The sequence below is a fragment of the Delphinapterus leucas genome, chromosome 20 (assembly GCF_059928025.1).
Source record: "Delphinapterus leucas isolate spDelLeu-1000000601 "Yukka" chromosome 20, BTC_Dleu_Yukka2, whole genome shotgun sequence".
NCBI classification, from domain to species: domain Eukaryota; kingdom Metazoa; phylum Chordata; class Mammalia; order Artiodactyla; family Monodontidae; genus Delphinapterus; species Delphinapterus leucas.
This window is the reverse complement of record NC_143148.1, coordinates 20,750,489-20,774,000: the sequence shown is the minus strand read 5'-3', so window position 1 is coordinate 20,774,000 and position 23,512 is coordinate 20,750,489. Positions and strand designations below refer to the sequence as shown.

The following is a 23,512-nucleotide window of genomic DNA, read 5'->3' as shown; positions in this document are numbered from 1 at the left end:
ACATATGTAGAACTTCTGTTGCTTTTGCTAAATAGTCCCTAAGTGGTACTGATTGTACTAAATGGTAACTGGGGATGGAGGGGTCATTGGTAATTAGGAGCAGTATGTATGATTAGAATATTCTCCTTCCCTTCTCCCAATATAATGATTTCAGTTGACCTGGAGAGTATCTTAACTTATTTAATAGTCTTCCCTACTGTTAGAAAAACAGGTGGTAGACTTTTGCTGTTTTTAAGTATCTGAAAATTAGGTTTTTGTAAGGACTTAATATTATTGTTGTGTAGCTAGAGCTCAAGTCTGGAACTTATTTTCATTTCATCGTATTTAATAGCTTTGCATTTTGTATTGAACTGTTAGAGTTAGCACCTAGATGCTATAAATTTTTTAACATCAAAATAAATAGTTCATGGGATTATGGCAAGTACTTTGAAAGATATCTTTTTTGATATCTTTAAATGTTAAAATATTCTCTTTTTCAAAAGCATTTTTAGTATAATAAGAAGGCTCTGTGCTCATTGTGATAAAATAGAGTTTTTAGAAAAGTAAACTGAATTTCTTTTAAGAGTTGGACTCCACCCAAGGTCTCAAAGTACTGTGGGAGGGTCAGGGCATTTTTGGTTTTTGTTTCTTTGGTGGGGCAAGTTGGTGGAGGTTGGCTTTTTAAACTATTCAAGTGATACATTGTCATTTTGTACACTTGGTAGACAAAGTCAAGCTAAATATACATGAAGGTTTACATGTCAAATTTTAATTTGTACGTAAAGAGTCTTTAGAAGATGAAAGTGAGGGGGTTTCAAATACTAGAAATCTTGGGGGAAAAAATTATAACTTCTTGATTTTGATAGATCTGTACATAAAAAGACATAGCAAGACATATCTTTGGTTTTATTTCCATCAATTTGTATACATTACATACGTACATTACATACAGTTGACCAAAATTAAGTCCAGCAAACATCTGGTTGAAATTAAAGAATCATTTTTTGTGGTGCCTTGATTTCTCTCATTGAATTAATTGTATGAAAATTTGAGACTGATACTTATTTCCACTAGCACCAGCACTTTCAATTTTCAGTTTCCACTGATCTCAAATAAAAATGAGGCAAGATGCAATAAAATACTCAAATAACTGCATGAATGAACACCACCCAAGAGATGTCACTGCTGCTGAAACTAAGCTCTTGGCTCACAGGCAGCATGGCCGCCATAGGATAGCTCATTCATCAGCTGATGTTTGACACCCTAATAGAATTCTTAATTTTAATACATTATTTTTCACAGCATGGTCTGGATATAAATGGAATGTATGAAAGTTGAGGACCTTTTATTTACCCATTTTTAAAAAATCCCATGTGAACATGTTTTTTACATTTTTGTTTTCTTGCATGTGTACTATTAAAAATTCTACTTATATTTGGTGGTGTAATTAAGATATATTTTAATGGTACTTGATTTCTATGGGCAATTTGTATTTTGATGTTATAGTTCTGTCTATCAAAAAATCTTATGAATTTACTTTTAATGAAAAGAAATGTCTAATTGGCAAGTACAGGATAAAGATTTTGTGGGCACCTTATTTGCATTTTATTATCATAATCTCACTTTTGTCTTCTAGGCTTTTTCTGGAACTGTAATAGAAAAAGAATTTTTGTCACCTTCCTTAACACCACACCCAGCCATGGCTCATCCTGTGCTACCCACCATTCCAGAACGAAAAGAAGTTCTGTCAGAAGTATCAGAAGGAACTACAAAGAGGGTTTCAAAGTTCAAAGCTGCCAGATTGCAGCAGAAAAACTAGGGCCTGCCTAGCAAATGGGAGTTTACATCCTAAAACCTAGTTTTGCAATTGTTTAGAATAAATACAGCAAAATATGTTACATGTAATTTGAAATAAGCCATCCTGAGTTAATTTGACAGCAAGTTCTCTTACTGTTATCAGTGGTGTTAAAAAGAAATCAAAGTAAATATTTAAATACTTTAATATTCAGCTTGTTTCGTTAATTCTCTGAATACTGTCAGCACTCTTGTTTAAGTTTGCCTTATGAAGTAGTGGCAGCATTTTGAATTATTTTTCAAAGAATACTGTTCATATGCATTGTTTTTGTGTTTTGAACTAAATACTGGCAGTTTTGTACCAGCTGTGATATTGTGCATACCATATGGACCATTTTAAAGAAACTTTTAAAATTTCAAGTAGATTCAACAATTATATTACTTGCTTTAGCATTTTAAAGGCACTTTAAAAAAATCTACTTCTTGTAGGTTTTGCAGCTAGGTGGCTATTTAAAAAATCTCTCCCTCTTTGACTGTCATTCTGTAATCTCTAAGACAGAAAGCTGCATGTACCCAAGGGAAAGTTTCTTTGATTGGAATAATGGTATTTTGTAAATTTTTTTTAAGTAAAAATTTTATGAAACTTGGTCTCTAAAATGTTGTGAACTTTATGATTCAGAATCAAATATAGAAATGTCTTTGATTCATATATATGTTACATGCACCACACAATGGATCCTTGAATTCTTATAATTCCATAGGCAGTTCTTCCCTAGTGTGTGCAGTTTTAACTGGCATTATATTTTGGGAGAGAAGGAAAGGTTGTCTAGAGATGATAAAAATAAATAAGTAAATAGATAAATAAATAAAATTTTAAAATAAATTGTATGTTTTAATCTCCCAGACATTTTCGTTCTTTATGGTTACTTTCCTAGTAGTAAATGATTGAAAAACATATTTACTTTTGGTAGAACTCCTTAAAATAAAGAGAAATTTATTCTAACATTGAAAATTACACTGCAAGTGTTAATCATTAGCTTGATGCATGCTAAAATGTAGCTTTTAAAAAGCATTCTGCATTAGTACTAAAATAAGCCATCAAGGCCAGTCCACCCTCCTCTGTTCATGGCTAAATATTTAAAGGTTATTTATAGCTTCTTTAATGAATTCTTGTTTAAACAAAGTGAAACTATGTCCTAGAAAAGTAGAACCTATCTGTAACTAGAACAGCACAACTGTAAAAGTTTTATGAATATGTATTTTAATAATAAGGGGGTGAGCCTGAATCCCCACAAGTTAATGGATAATTCAGATCAGAACAGAGGACTGATTTTAAAAGATTGCCTAAAAATGTAGATTTGTTCTTTAGCAAATTTTGATCAACTGTGCATGTATTTTTAGTTAAAAACTTTTTCTCTCAGCCAATCCCCCACAAAAAAGAAAACAACCAAGAGTACAATCACATACACACAAAGGAGCCCCCAACTCCAACTGCTTGTCAAGTGAGCCTTTCTGTGTTAGATTTTCCCCCAGAAACAAACTTCACTGTGGGATTATTCTGGTGTTCTTTACAGACATATAATTTCAAGAGTATTGTCATTAAATAATTTCTCATGTTCTTCAACTTCATCTTGAGCCTGTTGTTGTTTATGTAGTTTATGTTTCTTCTTGCAAATACCATCTTGTTCCCTCATGGAACAAGATGGTAGTAGGAACAAAGAAGCATTAGATTTTCTGCTGAAGACCAAATGAAGTAGTGTTGCCCCACTTCATAGCTTCAGCCTTAAAACAAAGTTTCAAATTGTAACTTAACCTTATAGCTTTATTTTTCATATTAAATTCAATATTCAGTATGATAAAATGAAGTTGGTCTTAAGTGTTCTCTTATAAATTGTAAACAGAACAGACTGAATTTCTTTTAACTTTTAATTTTGAACTAATTTTAGACCTACAGAAAAATTGCAAAAAATAGAGTTCCCATATATCCCCTCATCCAGCTTCTCCTAAAATTATAACATCTTGTATGAACATAACACAATTATTAAAACCAGGAAATTCACTTTGGTGCAATGCTATTAACTAATCTATAGATCTTATTTGAATTTCACCAACTTTCTACTCGGCGTTCTTTTCTGTTCCAAGATCCTATATAGGATCCCACTTTGCATTTATTTGTTATTGCTCCTTAGTCTTCTCCAATCACTGGCAGTTCTTCAGTTTTTCCTTATCTTTCATGACTTTGGTATTTTTGAAGAGTACTGGTCAGGTATTTTGTATGATGTTCCTCAATTTGGGTTTGTCCAGTACACTCACATGATTAGAATGAGGTTTTGCATTTTTGGCAAGACTACCACAGACATAGATAATATCAAGAGGTTCAGATCAGAGATGCGTTCTAGTGAGTCATTTCAGGAGGTCCTTAATTTCACGACCTGCATCACTTTAACCTTGATCACTTGGTTAAGGGGATGTCTGCCAGGTTTCTCCACTGTAAAGTTACTGTCTTTTTCTTTGTAGTTAATTAAATATCTTGGAGGAGATACTTTGCAATTTACAGATTTCTTTTTCTCGTCAAGCCCGCTAATTTTTGCATTCATTTGTGGATCTTGTCTGCAACAGTTATTACTGTGGTATTTGCCTAATAGTGATTTTCTGTTTTGCCCTTTCTTTCTACATTTATTTCTTAGACTCTTTTGTAATGAAAATCTGTGTCATTACCCTCCCGCCACCCCTGCCCCCTGTTTATTAATTTGTATCTGTATGGACTTGGATATTCTGTGGGTCAAAATCCAATTATCATTATTTTGTTTATTCAAATTGTTCTACCTTTGACCTTTAGGAACTCCTTTGAGTTGGCTCTTGAATTCTTTCAACAAGTCTTCGTCTTTTTTGAACACTTTCTTTCTGACACCATAAAATGTTATAGGCGTATCTTATATTTTTCCCGCTCCAGGCTTGGAACCAGTAACCACTTCTCCAAGGAGCCCTTGATCCTTTAAATGGAGAATGGTGTTTAAAAACCAACATCTTCTCATGTAGGTGTGTGTATTGCCATTTTGGTGTCATTGCTTCTAGGCCCTTTTAGTAGGTAGGGCTAGGAAATTATGTATACTAACTGATGCACATATCTATGTATATTTGCTTATGTACATTAAAAAATGGAAGTGTACACTGATACTTCTGATTCTAATCTAACACCACAGGATTCGTTTCAGTTTTTCCTTATTTATGACATCTTTCTTCAATATGGTTACTTTATGGTTACAATATGGTTGTATTGTGAGAAATACAGTGAGAAACGTGGCTCTTATTGTATACAATGTATTTACTTATTTTTAAAATATCTAGTGCAGTTGACCCTTGAGCAGCTCTGAGGTTGGGGCACTGACTCTCCTCACAGTTGAAAGTTGGCATATAACTTTACAGCTGTCCCTCTGTATCCATGATTCTGTATCCGTGCATCATATAGTACTGTAGTACGTATCTAGTAAAAAAAAAACCCACATATAAGTGGACAGGCACATTTCACACCCATGTTGTTCAAAGGTCAGCTGTTGACACACAGAAGTAGTTTTAGAGTGCTAATCCTAACCCCCTGGAGAGACACGTTTATTAAGTATATTGCACTATTTATGTTCAGTTCTTTTTTTCCTTCAGCTTTATCAATCGAAAGTTCTTTTTCCCACTCCATTGTGATTGTTATTCATTTATAATAGAGTTAGGTTCATTTGTTAGTGTTTGTGCTCCATTGGATTCTCTCCACATTGTGGCTGGGTTTAATGGTTTATTTGGGGTGTGTGTGAAGGGTATATGAAACATTAATGTGGTTCTAAGAGTCACAGCTATGTAAAAAGATAAACACTCCTCCCTCATTCCTGCTGCCCATTCTCATTTCTGTCGTCTTTCTGTCACTTCCTCATCTACCCATTCATTGTTAGTAACCAATCTATTTTCTGGTTTAACTTTTTGTATTTCTTTTGCACAAATAGATACACATATATTTTCTCTTTTTTCTTTCTTACATGAAGGATAACATATGTAACTTCTCCCTTCCACTTTAATGTGTTTAATAGTATGCCCTGGTAATCACGCTATGCCTGTTTACAGAGAGCTTCCCCTTTTTTTTTAACAGAGGTATACCACGTTTTTTGTTTAGATGTAACATAGTTTCATCCAGCCACTTTGCTGTGTATGGACATTTAGGTTTCTGAGTAATTTTGCAATTACAAATGATGCAATGAGTAACTTTGATGTGTATGTATTTTTGTGTCATTGGAAGTATCTTCCGGGTAGATTCCTAGAAGTAGGATTAATGGGCTGTCTTTACTGTATGATTTCTTTTATACATGATAAAGTCTGTTTTTAACAGTATTTGTTTTCTTATCAAGGATGTGGTTTTAACACATTTGCTTGCATATCTACATTTTATTGATGATTCTTTGATAATAACTTTGGGACACTATAGTGTCCTAAATGGACTTAAAGTGTTTATAGTGATTATACTCATTTTGCTATATTTTTATTTGGGGGGGGGAAATGGGTCATGCAAGTGATTTATAAGAGTTTTCCATAAATCAGAATAATTTCCAATTTTATAAAATACAGATACCTCATTCTATTAGATTTATTTTTCTCCTCCATAAGAAATAGCTTTTCAAGGATGCTAATCTTATTCTGTGTATCCTTTTGGTGAGTGGCATATAGGCTCTCGATTAAATGCCTGTTAAGTGAATTGCTCAACTACAATAAATATTTATGGTTTTATGTTTAATCCATTGGTCGATATTGTTCAGTTTTTACATTTTAAAATGCTTTTTCAGTTATTTAAATTTCATTTTAAAGGAACATCATTTAGGATATGAAGTTTTTGCAGTTCCGTTAATAACAATGAATCATAAAGAATCAATATTTTTGATCACTTGCTTTGTGTCAAGCATTTTCTATATACTTTATGTGGATTATTTCATTTAATAAAGCAATCCAGCGAGGTAGGCACTATTTTTCAATCCCTTTCCCCCATTTTAGAGATAAGGAAACTCAGATTAAGCAATGTTTTAAGCTACACAACTATTAAATGGTGGAATTGGGGTTAAAAACCCAGGCAGCCTTGCTCCAGAATCATCAGTCTTCACACTTTTTTTTTTTTTAAATGTTTAAATTGCCCTCGAAACAGGAGCACATAAACTAGTAAGGAAATGTGTGATCTGTATATCTGTATAGTCTTGCTTATTCGCAATGAGGTCACCTTTTAAAAAGTATGAGTTAGAAAACTGCTTTGTTTCTTAAACTTTACACATTAAGAGAATTCTTAATTTTGACTTGGTGGAATGGAGGTGAAGTTTCGATGATTTGGCCATGTGCATAAAAGGAATGTGCAGATGGAGATTAGTAAAAGTAGAAATAGTGTAACAGTATTTCATTGAAAAACTCATTTTTATGTAAACTTTGACATCATTATATATAATACACAGATATGTAATACACTGTTCTGTTCTATAATAGTATAGAATAGTATGTTCATAATACAGAGGCCTCATAGTGACTCTCTTTACCCCTAGTGACAGTGTCGGGGTTTTTTTGCCTTGAAGTATTTTGTATAAAAATATAGCTAGTTCGGGCTTCCCTGGTGGCGCAGTGGTTGAGAGTCCGCCTGCCGATGCAGGTGACAAGGGTTCGTGCCCCAGTCCGGGAAGATCCCACATGCCGTGGAGCAGCTGGGCCCGTGAGCCATGGCCGCTGAGCCTGCGCGTCCGGAGCCTGTGCTCCGCAACGGGAGAGGCCACAACAGTGAGAGGCCCGCGTACCGCAAAACAAAACAAAACAAAAAATGTGCACTTTTATTATAGCTACCCTCTTTCCAGACAGTGTTGTGATCACTTTAGTGTTTGTGGTACTTTGGTTCCAGTTTTTTTGAACAGTTTTACTGAGGAATAGTTTGTATGCCATAACATCCTTTTGGTTTTCTTTTTTTTAAATTGAAGTATAGTTGATGTATAATATTATATAAGCTACAGGTGTACAAGATAGTGATTCACAATTTTTAAAGGTTATCCTACACTTGTAGTTATTCTAAAACATTGGTATATTCCCTTTTGTACAATATATCCTTGTAGCTTTTTTTATACATAATGGTTTGTACCTCTTAATCTGCTACCCTTGTATTGCTCCTCCCCCCTTTCTTCTCCCCACTGGTAACCACTAATTTGTTCTCAATATCCGTTGAGTCTGCTGCTTTTTTATATTTACTAGTTTGTTGTGTTTTTAAGATTCCACATATAAGTGGTATCATTACAGTATTTATCTTTCTCTGTCTGATTTATTTCACATAGCACAATACCCTTGAAGTCCATCCATGTTGTTGCAAATGGCAAAATTACATTCTTTTTTATGGCTTAATAGTATTCCTTTGCATGTATGTGTGTATATACATACACACACACCACATCTTTACCCATTCACCTGTTGATGGACACTTAAGTTGCTTCCATATCTTGGCAATTGTACATAATGCTGCTATGAACATTGGGGTGCATGTATTTTTCAAGTTAGTGTTTTTGTTTTTTTCAGATATATTCTGAGGAGTGAAACTGCTGAGTCATATGGTAGTTCTATTTTTAGTTTTTTGAGAAACCTTCATACTGTTTTCCACAGTGGCTGCACTAATGTACATCCCACCAACAGTGTGGGAAGGTTTCCTTTTCTCCACATCTTCACCATTGTTATTTGTGTTCTTTTTGATGATAGCCATTCTGACAGATGTGAGGTGATATCTCGTGGTTTTAATTTGCGTTTCCCTGATGATTAGTGATGTTGAACATCTTTTCATGTGCCTGCATAACATCCTTTTTTAAGTGTGCAATTTGATGGGTTTTAGAAGATTTCAAGTTGTGCCACTAACTCACTAAACCCAGTTTTAGAACATTTCCATCATGCTAAAAAGATCCCTTTTTTCCCATTTATAGTCAGTTCCCATTAATATCCCCAGCCTCAGGTAACCGCTAATTTGCTTTCTCTGTACAGATTTACCTTTTTTGGACAGTTAATTTAAATGGAATCATGCATATATAGTCTTTAGCATCTATCTTTCAATTAGCGTTAAGGTTTTTGAGCTACATCCATGTTTTATTATGCAACAATAGATTGTTCTTTCTTTTTACTGCATAGTATTCTGTTGTATGGATATACCACATTTATTTATTCATTCATAGTTGATGAACTCTTGGATTGTTCATTTCTCTGGCTGTTGTGAATAACGGTGCTATGAACATTCATATGCAAGTTTTTGTGTGGACATGTTTTTATTTCTTTTGAGTAGATACCTGTGAGTGGAATTGCTGGGTCAGATGGTGAATTTAAGCTTAACTTATTTGAGAGATGACAGTTAAATCTTTTGCTTAATTTTTAATTGGGTTCTTATTGAGTTGTAAGAGTTCTTTGCATTTTCTAAATATAAGTCCTTTATTGGATACATGATTTACAAATATTTTTTCTAAGTCTGTGACTTTTTGATTTTTTAATGGTATCTTTTAAAGCACAGAAGTCTTTGGTTTTGATGAAGTCCAGTTTATTTTTGGATAATTTTTTTCTTTTAAAGATTGTACTTTTTAGCATCTAAGAATTCTTTGCCTAACCCCAAATCACAAGAATTTTTCTCCTATGTTTTCTTATAGAAGTTTTATAGTTTTAGCTCTTAGAATTAGGGCTATGATCCATTTTGAGTTAATTTTTATGTATGGTGTGAGGCAAGGGTCTAAATTCAATTAGATACCCAATTGTCCCAGAACCATTTGTTGAAAAGACTGTCCTTTTTTACAATGAATTTTTTTTGACACCCTTTTTGAAAATCAGTTGATTATGAAGTTGTTCTTTGTATATTCTCCATTGTGTTTTATATATTTGTTTATCCTTATATCAGTACCAAATGGTCTTGATTTACTGTGGCTTTGTGGTAAGCTGTTAAGTTCTCCAACTTTTACTCTCTTTTTAAAATGTTTTTGGCTGTTTGGGACTCTTTGCATTTCCATGTTAACTTTAGGTTCATCTTATCTACTACTGTGTAAATGTTACTGGGATTTTTTTAGGGATTTATTGAATCTATAGATGAGTTTGTGGGAAAATTACCATGCTAATATTGAGTCTTTTAATCCAGGAATATGGAATGTTTCTTCACTTATTTGGATCCTCATTAATTCTCTCAGGAATGTTTTGTAGTTTTCAGATTACAAGTCTTAAACATCTTTTGTTAAATTTATTCCTAAGCATTTCATTATTTTTGATGCTATTGTAAAGAGAACTGTTTCCTTAATGTCATTTTTAAATTGTTCACTGCTAGTATATAGAAATACAATTGACTTTTGTATGTTGTCTTTGTATCCTGAAACCTTCCTGAACTCAATTATTAGTTTTTGTCATGTGTGCGTTGGTGTTTCTTAGGATTTGCTACACACAGGATCATGTTATCTGTGAATGAAGAGAGTTTTACTCCTTTCTTTTCAGTCTGTATTCTTTTTCTTAACTGCTTGCACTAGGTTGAATCTCTAGTACAGTATTGAATAGAAGTGGTAAGAATGGACATCCTTGTGTTGTTTCTGATTGGGGAGAAGATATTCAGTTTTACACCATTAAGTGTGATAGGTGTTGTGTAGATACATTTTATTAGGTTGAGGAAGTTTTCTTTTATTCTTGGGTTTGTTGGAGTTTTCTATCATGAATGGGGCTGGATTTTGTCAAATGTTTATTTCTGCATCTATTGAGATAATTGTGTGATTTTGTTCTTTATTAATGCAGTGTGTTACATTAGTTGATTTTCTGATGTTAAGCCAACCCTGCATTCCTGGGCTAAATCTCACTTTATATAATCCTTTTGTTGTATATTGTATAATCCTGTGTTGTATATAATCCTTTTTATATGTTATTGAATTTGGTTTGCTGCTAATGTTATGGCAGATATTCATGAGGGATATTGGTCTGTAGTCCTCTGTTCTTGTATAATGTCTTTGTCTGGCTTTTGTATCAGGATAATATTGTTCTCATAGAATGAGATGGGAAGTGTTTTTCCTCCTCTAAATAAGATTGTGAAGGATTTGTATTATTTCTTCTTCAAATGTTCGATAGAATTTGCCAGTGAAACCATCCAGCCTGGGCTTTTCTTTGTGGGAAGATTTGTAATTACTACTCAGTTTCTTGTGATGTCTGTTTAGATTTTCTGTTTCTTCTTGAGCCCATTTTGGTAACTGACTTTGTAAGAATTTGTCCATTTCATGTAAGTTGTCTCATTTTTTGGCATAATGTTGCTCATAGCATTCCCTTATAACCCATTTAATTTCTGTAGGGTTGGTAATGATGTCTCCCCTTTCATTTCTGACTTGGCTCATTTGTGTCTTCTTATTGTTTTGGTCAGTCTAGCTAAAGACCTGTTAATTTTGTTGATCTTTTCAAGGAAACATTTTTTTTTATTTCATTGATTTTTCTCTGCTTTTCTTGTTTACTATTTTATTGATTTTTGATTCCAGTCTTTATTCTTTCCATCCTTCTCCTTGCTTTAGGCTTAGTTTGGTCTTCCTTTTCTGTTTTTTTAAGGTATTAACTTAAGGTATTGATTTGAGATCATTCTCTTCTAATATAGGCATTTAAAGATATAAATTAACCTCTAAGTACTCTTTTAGATGTATCCAGTGACTTTTGATCTGTGATGTTTTCATTTTCCTTTATTTCAAAACATTGAGACATTTCTCAAGATGTCTGGTTTGAGCCATGATTTATTTAGATATATATTGTTTAATTTTCAAATACTTGAGTATTTTCCAAGTTTCTATCTATTATTGATTCCACTTTAATTTTGTTGTGTCTGGAGAATACTTAGTATGTCTTTAGTCTTTTAAAATTCATTAAGACTTTTTTTATGGATAACATATGTTCTCTCCTGTGTGTTATTGAAACGTCTGTATTCTCTTGTTGGATGGAGTATTCTATACATTCCAGCTTCATTGATATTGCTGTCTTTTGTATCCTTGCTGATTTTCTGTCTACTTGTTTTACTCATTATTGAGAGTGGGGTATTGAGGACTCAAACAATTGTTGAGTTGTCATATCTTTCATTTTTGGTAGTTTTTGCTCCATGTACTTTTTCTGGGCTCTGTTATTAGGTGTGTATATATTTGTCATTGTTATATCTTCCTGATTAATTGATACTGTTATTATTACAAGATGCCCTCTTTTTCTCTAGTAACATTTTTATCTTAAAGTCTATGGCTGTTTTGTTTGATACTATTATGACTACTCCAGCTCTTATGACTGCATTTACATAGTGTTCCTTTTAGTTTCAACCTGTTTGTATCTTTGAGTTTAACAATTGTGTATTATAGATATCATATAGTTGAACCTTGTTTTTAAAATGTCCATTCTGACAGTCTACATACTGATTGGAGTGTTTATTAATTCATATAATTATAGATATGGTTCATTTACCTCTGCCATATTGCTGTTTTTTATGTCTCATGTCTTTTTTGTTCCTCTGTTTTTCATTGGATTGCCTTCTTGGTGTCAAATAAATATATTTTAGTACAACCTTTTAATTCCTTTGATTTTTTTTTAAACTATTTCTTAGTGGTTGCTCTAGTTGTTGCTCTAGTGGTTACAGTGTGCATGTTAACATCACAATCTATTGGATTTGAATCTGGAGTTGAAAAGTACAGTAACTTAAGTGAAGAACCAGTGAACTCAAAGACGAATCAATAGAAATTATACAATCTGAAGAACAGTCTCCTTATGGGACTCCCATTATTCGTGTGTTGATATGATTGGCTATGGTTATACCCCATAGGTCTCTCATACTTAATTCAGTTTTCTTCTTTTTCTTTCTGTTTTTCAGATTGTATAATTTTTGTCTTTGAGTTCACTGATTATTCTTTTAGCCAGTTTTCAAATCTGCTGTTGAATCCCTCTGATGAATTTTTCATTTTAAGTATTGTACTTTTTAACTCCAGAATTTCCATTTGGACATATTTATAATGGCTGCTTTAAACCCTTTGCTAAATCCAACTTTTGGACCCCTACATAAATAGTTTCTATTTACTGCCTTTTTTTCAAGTGTATGGGCCACACTTTCCTGTTTAAAACTGGACATTTCAAGTAGTACATTGTTAACAACTCTGGATTCTGATCCTCCTGCTTGGGGTGGTTGTTGGGTTTTGTTTGTTTGTTTCTGTCACTTGCCTGGAATAGTTATGTGGAATCTGTTTCTTCCATAGTGTATAGCCTCTGATGTCTCTCTCTCTATATATATTTTTTAATTCTGTTTTTATTTTTAAGCCTGTCCTCTTATGGACTGCCCTTGGATCATTACATCTTAGTGGCCAGCTGCTGATTGGTCAGAGGTTATACTGAAACATCTTGGGCCAATAAGACCCCTATCGTTTGTCAGTGCACCTGTGTGTGGTTTAGAGGACACATTCAAGATTCATGCAATTTACAGATCTTTCCAAGTTTTTATTTTTGCTTCATTCAGGCTTTCTGTGTTTCTTCCATGTGTGCTTGTATGTGTATGCATGCACATGTGTGTAGATAGCTAAGGTGTCTCATCAGCATGTACACAGATAACCTAACATGCCCACGATCTTTAAAACTGTGAGTGTATCAAGGCTCATGGTTATCTCCTTAGATCCTCCTGTGGAATTTCCAGTCAGTCTTCTGGTCTCTTTTGGTTGGCCTAACTGGTTTGCAACCTCAGGTCAGCTGTGATGTGGGCCTTTCCCTTTTTTTTGGCAAAGCTCCTGGGCATTGGGGTTTTCCATGTTGCTACAAATATAATCAGCTCCCTTCTGCATAAATGCCTCTGGTTTTCATAAGTTGTCCCACCTTGTTAGAACTGTTGCTCCAGAGGAGGTGGGGTGAAAGAGGGTGGGTAAAATGTTACACTGCTGTCATTCTTACCCAAGTTTCAGTGGTTTTCTTGAATACGAACTTCTCAACTTGTTTTATGCCTTTGGTCAATTTTCAGAGTACTGAAATAATTGTTTTTGACAATGTCCAATTTTATCTTTTCTTTTTGGGAAACATATTAGCAAAGGTCTTCACTTTGCCATTCCTCTCAATTATGTGTTAAACAATTTTTTAAAAACATGTAAAATTCTTTAATGTCTACTCATGAATTTCCCATTTCTAGTGCTCTTCATTACTTTTTGTATGTTTGGGTCTCCATCTGATTTTATTTCCCTCCAGTCTGTAGAACTTCCTTTAGCAATTATTTTAGCACTGGTGTGATAGACCAAGTTCTGTCAATTTTTGTCTGAAAAAGTGTTACTTGGCCTTCACTTTTGAAAGATATTTTTGCTGGGTATAGAATCCTATGTATATTGGGTTTTTTTCCTTTAGCACTTTGAAGATGTTTTCATTTTATGGTGTTGTCTTATTGTTGTTCTTCCAAATGTGATGTATCTTTTTCCTCTGGTGATTTAATTATGATGTGCATAAGTGTGATTTTCTTCATGTTTAGTCTTATTGGGTTTTGTTGAACATCTTGGATCTGTGGATTTAGGGTTTTCATCAAATTTGGAAATATTTTGGCCATTATTTCTTTAAATATTGCTTGGTCCCTAACCCTCTCTCCTCCTTTTGGAACAAACACCAATTACACTTATAATACACAACTTTTATTGTGCCATAAGGTCACTGAGGCTCTCTTCATCTTTGTTCAATCCATTTTCTCTCTGTGTTTCATGTTAGGTAGTTTTTATTGATATGTTTTTAAGTTCACTGATTTTTTTTTTCTGCAACGTCTTATTTGCTTTTGATCATATCCAGTAAGTTTTTTGTTTCAGATATTGTCTTTTTTTACACTAGAATTTCCATTTGGTTCTTTTATTATATATAAAAATCTTTCATTTCCCTCTCCATTATGTTAATAATTTCCTTTAAATCATTAAGCATATTTGCAATAGCTGTTGTAAAGTTCTTGTCTGCTAATTCTACCATAACTCCTACAGCATGTTTGTAGTTCTACTGACTTATTTTCCTTCTGATTAAGGGTCACAATTTGCTGCTTATTCTCATGTTTAGTAATTTTTTATTTGATGCCAGAAATTATTAATCTTTTTATTTTGAAATAAATCTAGATTTATAGACAAGTTTCAAAGATAATTGAGCAGGTTCTCATACATCCCTCACCCATTTTCAGTTTCCCCTAATGCTAACATGTTATATTACCAAGGTATGTTTGTCAAAACTAAGAAATTAGCACAATGCAATACTATTAACTGAACTACAGACTTTATTTGAATTTCACCAGTTCTCCCATCAGTGTCATTTTTTTTTTTCCAGGATACATTCTAGGATACTACATTGCATTTAGTGGTCATGTCTTCTAGCCTCATCCTATCTGTGACAATTTCTCAGTTTCTTGATTTTCGTGACCTTGATACTTTGAGAGAGAAAGCCACAGTGATGATAGGATGCACCTCATTTGTTTCTCCCTGTTCCTAGTGCCTAAGAATACTTGTGTCATGTATTTGTGCAGTTTTTTCCGCCGTTTCTGGTAGAAGGGCAAGTTCTGTACCAGTTTACTCCTTCAAGACTAGAATCAGAAGTCATTGGCAGGACCACTTTATGTTATGTTCCTTGACTGGAATTTCTCAGTTAATCTCATTGCTTGCAGTTCCTCAGAACTCTCCCCTTGCAAGCACTAGCTTATGGTTACACATTCCCAGGGGACACCCCACCCCAACCCACCCCACCTAGAACTCCGGCAGATAGAAACAAGTTTTCTTGCTGTTTTATTTTGATGGTGGGAAAATGCATCTTGGTTTGTCCTTTCACTCTGGCTTAGCTCTTCATGGCCAGTCTCAGTTCTAACACTCCTTCATTGATCCCAAAGACTTGCCTCCTATTTCCTGAGCTTTCAAAATATAACCTCTGGGTTAGTTCCCAGGACAGCTCCAGCCTGATGCTAATGGTTTTAACTTTCTGTTAACTTTTTTGCATACTAGGTTCTATATCTCAGAAGATATTTATCATATTTTATAGCATTTCTAGAGATTTTATAGCAGGAAGGCTGACAGAGTATATTGTCTATAGTATTTCTGAGCATTTTCTCTGTGTAAAGTGCTGTTCTATGCCCTAAAAAGGGCCATATATTGGCTTCATGGACTAATGTGGTTTACCTTATTTGGGAAGGCAGGTCAAGTGTGTGAATCAAAGGAGAACACCAGAAGTGCTATAAGAGATGTGCATTGGGGGTTCAAACAGAGCCATCTGTCCTCTTTGGGGTAAGAGAATTGGCAACTACTTCATGTTAGAGGAAGTACTTTAGGTAGGGTAGAAATCAATAGATGTACAGGATGGAAAGAATCCTGGTATTCTTGTTGGGGGTAGAGCTAGTAAAATTAAAGCCTACACAGGGTTTTATTTATGCTATATTCAAGTTATAAGAGCCCTGAGTCTATTAATTAGTAAACATGTATTTTTGGAAACTATTTTTTGGGGATCCAAGATTTTTTTGCCAATGCACATTTGGGGTTTTGGAAGCTAAATTGAAGGTAAGAGTGGGATGTCAGTGATGATTGGGTGATGAATTCTGTTTGCAAGTGGGGAATGATATAATCTGGTGAAAATTGTAGTGAAGACAAAATTTTTGTGCATTAGAGCAGGCTTTGATATTCTAAGATATATAAAGCAGTGTTTAGGCTAGATCCACCTGTGGTCACAAAGGCTAAAAGAGTAAGTTTAATTTTCTAAAGTTATTGAAAAGCTTTCAAGGGGCACTTGTTAGGAGATAATTGAGGTGTAACTAAGGAACAGCACTCAAACCTTCTTCAGAAGAGTGAAGTTTGCAAATGCTTGTCAGAACTTAAATGTGTTTTAGGATGTAGGTCTGGTGTCTTCATACTTAAGACTTGTGTGTCGCCGTTGCATATTCCAATGTGATCTCTAGTGGGTCTTTTAATAAGAGACTAACTCTCAATGGCTATGTCAGTGTTAGAACTATGCAAGAATCTCTGAAGAATTAAGAAATTTTTTTTGAAATTTGTTGATTTCTGAAAAGCAAAGAGATGAGTAGTAATAATTATACCTAGAATTGATTAAAGGGAAGAAAACACAAAAAGCAAATCTATTGATTTTAAAACTGTAAAATACTTTTGAAAAATTACTTTTTAAGTTACAATATAATCAACTAATTAGGGTGTGGGATGGGAAATTCCATGATATTTAATATCAGATGTATTAGGGAACATTCCCTCATGACAGTGAATCCCAGGAACACTGAAGGATTTGAGAGTTCCAAGGGTTGAGCCTGAACCACACCATGGAAAGGCTGAGTGTTTCACTATTATTATTCTTCACACCCTACATCTTTGTGATTTTTCACCTAGCCTCAGCAAACTTTGGGGCTATTTGTCCCCTTTGGGGCTATTTGGAAAACCACTGACCAGAGAGAATTTGTGACTCACGGAGCCTGAATGTATGGCGGCCGCGCTGGAACTGGCTGCCTGCAGTGGGAATACCTATCCTCTCGGGTCAGACTGGGGTTGAAGAAGCTATCAGTCAGTTGATGTCTTCTCGGGAACCAGTGCTTGACTCATTACCCATGCAGCGTTCTCTTGCTTTGGAAATTGAAAATGGCAGATTTCTGTATCCTAATAGTGGTGAATACAGCTGTTTTTGTTGTTCATTTTAGCAAAGTAACGACTTCTGCAAAAAGATGAACTAGGATTAAAAGAAATTAGATGTGTGTATTTGGTACGCAATATTTTTGTATTACAAATAGCTACATTCTAACCCACATTAACCCCATGATATGTGAATTTTGCCAACTCCTGCTGTGTCTTTTAAATCAAATCCAGTAAATCACTGTGAATGTTCTAATTTCTAAACAAACTAGTCTTCCAGTAGAGGTACTTTAACACTGTACTGCAAATTAGACAACCTAAGATAAATGGACCATCTTTGTTAATTATGTAGTTTAATTGATCAAAACTACCAGATAGGGTTTTATTTATAGCAGTTTTGCTTAGTATCAAATTCTATACTATTAAATAGCTTGTGAGTCATCTATTTGAGGTTAAGATATATGCTATTATTTAGCCTCTGTTAACCTTATTAAGTACCCTTTTTTGGTCTAGTTCATGTCACAATATGAAATTGCTTTTAATTGAGATGACCAACTTCCATTAGATTGTTCAACCCCCATTGTATACATGAACACAAAGCACTTTTCATTTTTGCTCTATTGATCGAGCAGCAATTTGCTGAACTATACTCAGAACCTGGTGGAGGAAGATGGGAGATTTCTCTAAATGTTCTTTTTGCTGGTGGTTTTTCTCTCTGGCAAACCCCACTGTTTGCATGTAACTAATTTTGCACGCCAGTAGGTAGCAGTGGTGAGCAGAGGCACCAACAGAAAGCTGCCAGTCAGCGGTTATAAATTGTTATTCATTTCTGTTATAGGTGGGGTGTGCAGTCAGTTACAGTAATAATTACCAGGACTAGAGGGTTTCCTAGGCAACCAATTTCCCCCCTCATTCATTCTGTTGCTGAGAGAGTGCCTGTAAAGCATGACATTGCTGTATTCTGAGGTTTGTTGCCCCCCTGCTGCTCCAGGTTTGAGGTTAGTTACATACAGCACCATAAGGTGCTCTCAAGCATAGAGAACTCAGGCTGGGCTGAGAAAGCAGACTGGCAAGAGGGCTTCTCCTCCACTGTTTCACTTTTAAGGAACAGGGCTCTAAATATGCAAATTCCACAACCTGCCTGATAACATTGTTAAGATCTCTGTAAGTTGTAGAATGTTTTATTTTCTATTTATTTTGGAGATAGTGGGCAATTTCTTATTTTTTCTTTTTTTCTTTTTTTGCGGTACGCAGGCCTCTCACTGTTGTGGCCTCTCCCATTGCGGAGCACAGGCTCCGGATGCGCAGGCTCAGCGGCCATGGCTCATGGGCCTAGCCGCTCCGTGGCATGTGGGATCTTCCCGGACCGGGGCACGAACCCGTGTTCCCTGCATCGGCAGGCGGACTCTCAACCACTGCACCACCAGGGAAGCCCCAGCAATTTCATTTTTAAGTTTTGTTATTTAATAAAAATGTGCAGAAACAGACCTTTCCTTAGGATTTGAGTCAAATAAATAAATGGGGATCTGTCATAGCTAATCATGGATGTGTTTGTTGTTTATTCCGTTTTATGAAAATGGTTCATAAAGAGGATGGTAACACATTCTTCCTGCAGGAGGAGGATTAGTCTTTTTTGTGGTAGGAGAATAATAGAAACCACATCTGTTATCCGGGATCTCTACATGAATCATATCCTACATTTTGGGGCTCTCTAAAATCTTTCATTTTAATGAACTTATATCAAGTGCTTTGCAGTGATAAAAAGTAGTATTTGTTTGTGTCTGCTATGAAAAAAGATAGGGGATTCATGTTTCAGTCTTTCATGGGGATGTGAAATGTTTACCCATTTACAAGGCAGAAGTCACAAACCCAGACATGATGCATCCAGATCTTATTCTCTGCTAGATGATTACAGAAGTGTTGGGGACGTCACTTGTGTACTTATTACCTTGTGTTTTCAGTGAGATGTAAGCTATCTTCCACTCTGTGTGCATGGAGGGCTGGGGGCCGACACAGAGCCGCTTGTGACCGATGGTTTCGTTCGTTGTATGTGAACCATGGCCAGGCTCCTGGGTTTCTGGGCCTTCTTACACTCTGTACAGGCTGCTGCTTTCTGAGAAACAGAACCTGAAGGGGCCGTTCTCTGGCCCCATCGCAGCCCTCCCCTGCTGTGGTCAGCTACTCGCCCTCCAGTAACTGGCGTACCGCCGCCCCTGCTTCCCCTTAGAGGGATCTAACATTGCCTGCCCGCCTTAAGCCCCTGTGAAAGATGGTGGTGAACCTCCAGTCAGGTACAGAAGCAGTGAGCAGGGGTGTGCACTGGCTTGGTCCTGCAAGAGGCCAGAGCTAACAGCTCTGTGCCCTTAGCCTTCCCTGTGTGTTTGGGGAAAACCGCCTTCTGCCATTCACCCAACTTCTGCTCCAGAATACAAACCCTAGGGCTCAACTGCACTGGACTGTGAGAGCATGTAGGTCACCAGTTGCCCGAAATATCCTACATCCCCCTTAAGGGACTCCTGAGGTCCAGTTTCTTGAAAGCACCTCAAAGGTACTAAGCACGAGTCTTCAGTCACCGTGCTGGATGTGGGCTTATGGAGTGATTCATAAAAATGAAATGTGTGGACTATGTTTTTGATATTACAGATACTGTAAAATATAACTGGCTGTACGAATCCACCAGGATGGGTTCATCTGAAGTTTAGGTTTACTTTACATAGTTTAATAATCTTTTTAAAAGTATTCATAAGCCAAAACTATGAGGCTAGCACCTGCTAGCCCAAACAGTTTTATCAGGTAATCCCAACTTTCCTCTAAATGGCTTAATAGCCTAAATAGAAGGGAGTGATTTTACTGAAACGTATGGTGTGGTACACTTCAGGTGAGAACTTCTGCCCAATTTAGCAAAGGAAATAATTTTGTATTTCATATTGCATACCTCTCTGTGCTGCAAATTATCTAAAGTGCTTAGCTAAACTAATGTTATAGATTAGATAATGAACAGATAACAAGGTACACAGTAAATTAAAGACATGCAACGAAGTCATTATTTCCTTAGAGACAAGTACCCTTGCAATACGAAGTCAGAAAAAATGGGTGATCTCAAATAAGGCCATTTTGAACTCTAGATTCAAAATAATCCCTTTTAATTGCATCTTCTGTATCTCTGGATTCTGGAGAAAGAAGGAACACCTTAATCTGCAGAAAGAGGCCAGTCTCCTGTTATAATAATGATAAAACTGGAAAAGTTGAGCAGCTCCTTGATTATAAACTTTTTTTTTTTAATAATTGAACTGTTTTAGGAAACATTGTTAAAATCTTAAGGCTAAAGCATTCTTTTTTTTTTTTGTCTAAAGATTATTCTGCACCCTAGACAAAGGAAATATTTAAACTGTTAAATTTGAACAAAGATACTGTCTGCATATGACTTCTCTGAAGCCCTATAAAAATTCTTTAAAATTGCCTATTCACTCAAATTTACTGAGTGTAGCAAAAATGTCAAAGGCATAAAGTCAGAGAAGATTGAATAAAATAATGCAGAAAGACAGATTAGTCATGCACAGACCCACACAGCCTTTCAGAGCACACAATACCACTTTTTATTACCGCTCTATCTTTACAAAGACTACGTTCAATACATAGAAGATGATACATGGTCAGCCATGTCATCTGCCTTTGATTCCAGGACTCATTTATCTGGGCCCTTTTCACAATGACATTGATGAGAGATCTTAGTGTTTTCAGAGCATTGTTTTATTTATCATATATAATGGCTGGGGGAAAAAACAGGAATTATGTCACCGATAGCACATAAAAGAGTCGCATAGAAGATTCTGTGACAAAGTTTGGTAAAACATAGAACAAGGAAGCCCATGTAAATATTCTTTCCTCTGCTTTCTCCCCTGCTGCGCCTTCTCCCTCATTCTCATCCCCCATAGATCTGCTGATAACTGTTGGAAAATATCACGAAAATATTTCGTTAGGCCAAATGTAGGATACCCCCAATCCTTGTAAATCTTTGGCAATTTCACTTTTGTTTAAATTTAGAACATTTTAATTACTTGAGAGTTGCTGACCATTATTTATGCATTTGCAAAGGGAAAGGAGACTATTTGTCAGTCACAGTTTTGTATCTTGCAAATTTAATAAAGAGCAGCCCTTAAGATAGAATTTCTTAGGCTGCCACAATTGACAAAAGCCAGCTAATGTTGAAATGTCAACAGCAAACCTCATCAGCAGGCTGCACTGCTGTGCAATCAAGACAGCGCCAAAGCCCCATATAAACAAATGTATGTAATGCGCGTGTGTGGGGGTGAAGAGCCCATGGACTCAGTGCTGAGGGGACCTATGGCACAGGCTGGCAGTGCAAGCACGTCAAGGATTCCTCAGGAAAAAGGTTCCCTTCCACAGTTAGAGAGGACCGAGGTGGTGACTGACAGCTGCCTTAGCAAAGGTTATCTGACATATGTTCTTTGCCGGGAAGCTCATTTCCATGCCCATGGGAGATGTTGTCAGAGAGAATGCTGGCGAGCTTGGGCATGTCCTTCTACTTCTTCGAGCCATGTCCTCACTGCAGAAATCCAGACAGCACCATGTAGAAGGCTGTGGGCCCATGATGTAGTATTGAATGTGGAAGTACCTAAAGGAAGGTGATCCATTTTTCTGTGTGGAGTGAGCACAAGTTTTCTTTGTCCTTTGAAGGTTTGCTTTGGTTCTATTTCCTTGATTGAGTGGTCTTGCCTTTTTCTGTTCCATCGCCATCCTCTTTGCAGACTGGTGGGCTGCAGACCCAGAGGACCTCCAAGTGAACAGAGGCTCAGATGGGAAAAGGTCTTTCCCAAGGTCCCAGTGTTTCAGCCTTTAACTCCTTCACGCTAGCACTTCACGTAGGGCAGGAAGGGAACATATGGATTGCCTGGTTAGAATGCATAGATTCCATGGATGGGGAGGCTGCACTTCTGCTTGCTCACGGCTGCTCACGTACCTCCTTTTCTCCCAGTTGGTCAAAACTTCAGAAATCTAGACCAGTGCATGGTGATAACCTCCCACTCCCTCTCCCCCTCTCTCTCCTCTCTACCACTTCATTGCCCGAGGCTGGCTGCCAGGGCCCAAAGACCCCCAAACCAGGATGTACAGCTCTCCCTCTCTCCCTGCCCCCCTATGATGCATGAAGGCATGGCACCTGCGGTCTGCAGCTCATTACGTCCTGTGGGAGAGAGGAAGGGGCAAACCTGGGGGAAATGAGGAATTTTTTGAAAGGGGTTGTATGCCATTCATCTCCTCTAACCAGAACATGCATCTGCCTCAGCCGTCTTCCAGTTGCTGGGCAGTGCTGTGAATGCCCTGATGTTCTCCCCTTCCTTTGTGAAGTCTCCTGACGGCAGAATTCCAAACGTTTAGTGAAGGGAGAGCTGGTGAGAGGCAGGAGCCTGTATATGTGGCTCTTCTGCCCTGTGAGGAGGGATGCTGCTTCTCCAGGCTTGGATTCCCAATACTTCATTTGTTTAGTCAGAAGTCTTCACCAAGCCTCTATTATGCGGTAGCTGTTGGAGACAGAATAATAAACAAGACAGGTCTGGTCACTGCCTTCATGGAACTTAGAGTCTAGCGAGAGAGGCAAAGACACAAACACAGAATGGGCCTGGAGGATTACTGGGTGGGGCTGGGGGTCAGCAAAGGCCTCTCTGGAGGGGGAAGCAGCTACCAGATCTGAAGGATGAACAGGAGCGAGCCACAGGCAGGAACTCCTGTGTTGTAGGACTGGGGTTTGGGACCCAAGGCTGAAAGAGGCCCCAGATGTTTGGAGAGTCACCTGCGCCATGCTGGCCATGAAGGGTGTTATTCTCGGGGCAGTGGGAAGCCCCTGGGGGTTCTGAGCAGGACAGCGACTGGACCTGACTTACATTTAAAGAAAACGACTGAGCCCACTCCTTCAGAATTGATTGTGGGAGGCGAACCATGGAAGCAGAGAGACCAGGAGAGAAAGGCACAAATTAAATATACATTTTGTAGTCAGAATTGGTAGGACTTGCTGGTGGACCAGGGTAGGGAGGGAGGGAATGGAAGAGGCTCCACCCTCTCCGTCTGGCTCGGGTGGGTCCAACACGAAACTAAGGGGTCGTGTTATTAGTGGCTGGAAA

The 23,512-nt window shown here is 36.7% G+C and overlaps 1 protein-coding gene across 4 annotated transcripts in view; it reads left to right on the top strand.

Moving 5' to 3' along the window:
• The window catches only part of URI1 (URI1 prefoldin like chaperone), a 65,094-nt gene extending 62,664 nt beyond the window's left edge, over positions 1-2,430 (top strand). For all 4 annotated transcript variants that reach the window (XM_089902972.1, XM_022585879.2, XM_089902971.1 and 1 more), the window contains one exon: positions 1,616-2,430. In XM_089902972.1, coding sequence (XP_089759098.1) covers positions 1,616-1,809 — 194 coding nt within the window. In that variant the 3' untranslated portion in view covers positions 1,810-2,430. The remainder of the gene's footprint in view (positions 1-1,615) is intronic.
• Positions 2,431-23,512: the final 21,082 nt, after the last annotated feature.